This window comes from Charadrius vociferus, unplaced genomic scaffold (genome assembly GCF_000708025.1).
Source record: "Charadrius vociferus isolate BGI_N301 unplaced genomic scaffold, ASM70802v2 scaffold550, whole genome shotgun sequence".
Taxonomy (NCBI): domain Eukaryota; kingdom Metazoa; phylum Chordata; class Aves; order Charadriiformes; family Charadriidae; genus Charadrius; species Charadrius vociferus.
In genome coordinates, this window is record NW_009646425.1 from 99095 (window position 1) to 101921 (window position 2827).

A 2827-nucleotide genomic window follows, 5' to 3' on the forward strand; every position below is an offset into this window, starting at 1 on the left:
TCTCACAACCATCTTACATTTACTTTGCTCTAAATAGCTTTGTAACAGCAGCAAGCTTTCCCACCTCATGCTCTCTCCCTTTCCAAGACTCCCAAGGATACGTGGAACAACACAGGTCATGTTGCAGGTCTTTTGAGGGACTCTAGCAGGACCTCCTTTTACTGTGAGAGAGTTGCTCCTAACCCTGATTCCAATTTCCAAAGTAATCTGTGGAGCAACTTCCCACTTCTCCAGGACTAGGGGTTTCCTGAAACCGTGGTGAGAGACCTTTTGAAAGCCTGATGGATGTGAAGATGCACAGAAGTGGAATCAAAGAATCAGTTTTGATTGGCATGAGAGAAGGTGGCTTCAGCAAAGCAGCTTAATCAGTAGCTAGCATGGAGAAGTAGTTCTGGAAGGAGGTTAAAAGAGCATGAGACAGCCAGAGAGATGTCTGCAGCGAGCTCCTCTATGAGGAATTTAGGCCTCTGAAGACAAGATGTCATACCATAAAAGTTGCTCTCATATGGCAAATGTTATTTTCAAGACCTGTTTGACTGCTACTGGGCTTTATACCAAATAGCAAAGTCCAGGGAAAAGGGTAGAAGGGAGGGAAAAAAGAGAGAGAGACCAGTCCAACCAACTATCAGTTCTGTGCTTTCAAGTCATTAATCACCAGGCAAAGAAATTAGAAATACTGAAACCCAAAATGCTCAGGCAGATGGAATATTCCAAGGCATGCTGGCAGGAGAGCTGGTGGCAAAGTAACATGACCCACTTTGCCTTCCCCCCCGCCATAACCCTAGCTCACCAAGAGCGGAGAGGGCCAAGAGCTATTTTTAGCAGCTCTGAGCTCACATTTGAGCTGGCAGCGCTAAGTATAGCTCGTGGAATGTGACCCCAACCACGCTGCAGCACCGCCAGCCAGCAGGAGCTACACGCCTGCCTTGCTCTGCCACACTCCTACCTGCCCTGAACCTGTCTGACTTGCCTCTGGCAAAAGAGCTAAATGCAAGGGAAGTTTTTCTCATCCAAAGCTACAAGTTTCTGGGCTACAAGCTGAAGGAGAACTGAAAACAAATAGAAAAAAAAACCCACCAAATAGACACTAAGCAGGAATTTTGTGTTTCTTTTCCTTTGGTGACACCTAATAATAAAAGTACTAACAGTTCCACAGCCTGAGAAATGTATGGTATTCCATATAGCAGTAATAGCCTTGCCTTTAGTTTACAGGGCACTGACTACCTGTTTTTCATTCCTGTAGGTAAAACCTGTGCATTTTACACTTCCTTACACATAAAGAGGGAACAGGAACAAGAAGGTGAATGCCTACTTGCCTATTTATTTCAGAAATATTGCCTAGTGATTTTGCATATGGAGTTTTTAATGCAAAAAAATCTGAAGAATCCTTCCTAGCGAGGCCTGCAATTTGAAAAATCCATTAAAGGACAAGACCTAAGAGTCATTTCTGTCACACAGTCCTGCTGTGCTTTTAACAAAGATCACTGTGTGGCACTAAAAGATCTTTCCTTTCACTGCAGTGCTGTATATCTGGGGACTGATACATTATCGTTTGCCATCTAGCAAATGAGAAGTCCGATACCTGTAAGCAGCTGCAGGCTGGTTCCCATCAGCATTGGTAAAGACGCGATGCAGATAATCATTTAGCAGCCTGCTGTTCACGATCCCTTGCGAAAAACAGAGAGGAAATAAGCTTAGGGAGTCAGGAGGTAAACTCAAACATTAATTTCATGTACAAGCAAGAAACTGGTAACTATGAGAAAATTATGTTCCAGGTTGCAGATCAGCACAGTGGAAAATGCAGTTTCAGTAAGTCATTTATTATCTTACTGTCTTCACTAGCAGCCCTAGAGTCAAGCATTACAGGGTGCATCTGCACAGCAAGGGCTCTTTCCAATGTGAGCTGCTCTACTATAGCAAATGGGAAGCTACAAATTGGTCCCCACAGGTGGAACTACATCCTCAGGAATCCTACTGTATCTGGAAGCACCAGATAAAGGAACTTCAAAAGCTGGAGGGGGGAATCCAATTTCATTTATAAAAAATCAAAATCAAAATCTTATCACTATTGTAATTTCTGATGTCCTATTCATACCTTGGACATTTTAAGTACCTACACCTCTTAACTGCACTAGGGAAGACACTGAGGTAAAAAGCTGGCAGATGCAGTTCATCTCATCTAGCCCACAGGCCTCTTTAATGATGTATGCCTCACTTTAGCTTTCGTTGTGCAAAACAATCCCGAGTGTCACATTGATGCAGCATGCTTTATTTCTGGGTGCAACAGTGCCCTCAAATGCCAGATTTGCGGTCTTGTAAGCACATTTCTGCTGGATCGGTGAGTCCAAGAGAAAACAGACAGCCTAGCAGGTACCAAAATTTCCCAGAAAAGGATTAATCTGAGATCTGGACAAGCTGTTCATCCTGGAAGGGGAACTCCCTCAACCAGATGGGACAAAGGCAGGCAACGCGACATTCTCCAGTCTCATGAGGCAGGGCTGTGTGCCAAAGAAAGGGCACTGTGACATGAGCTTCTGGAGTCCTTAATACTACAGGAACGTTCCTTAGCCCTACAGGAATGTCCCTTCCAAAATCTCATCTCAGGGCTTTACTCAGTTTCAGCCCCAGCACACCTCACATCAGCAAGGTAACTGCAACTGGAAGGCAGCTGATCTCAAGTGAGGCAAGGGACACTCAGCTGATCCACAGCGGTTCTGCTTTTACACGGCACGTACATGCCCATACCTGTGACCTTGGACTTCTCTGGCTCGGTGCTCAGCCTGTAGTTCTTCCTCGAGAAAGCAGTCCCAGCACCTCTTGACGTCAT

General features: G+C 44.9%; 1 protein-coding gene across 1 annotated transcript in view; it reads right to left on the reverse strand.

The window, feature by feature from the left end:
• The window catches only part of RNF123 (ring finger protein 123), a 50336-nt gene extending 47509 nt beyond the window's left edge, over positions 1–2827 (reverse strand). Inside the window, exons 1-2 of the mRNA XM_009881211.1 lie at positions 2746–2827; positions 1583–1667 (exon numbers count right to left, since the gene is read on the reverse strand). Of these exons, the coding sequence (XP_009879513.1) occupies positions 1583–1667; positions 2746–2827 (167 nt within the window). The remainder of the gene's footprint in view (positions 1–1582; positions 1668–2745) is intronic.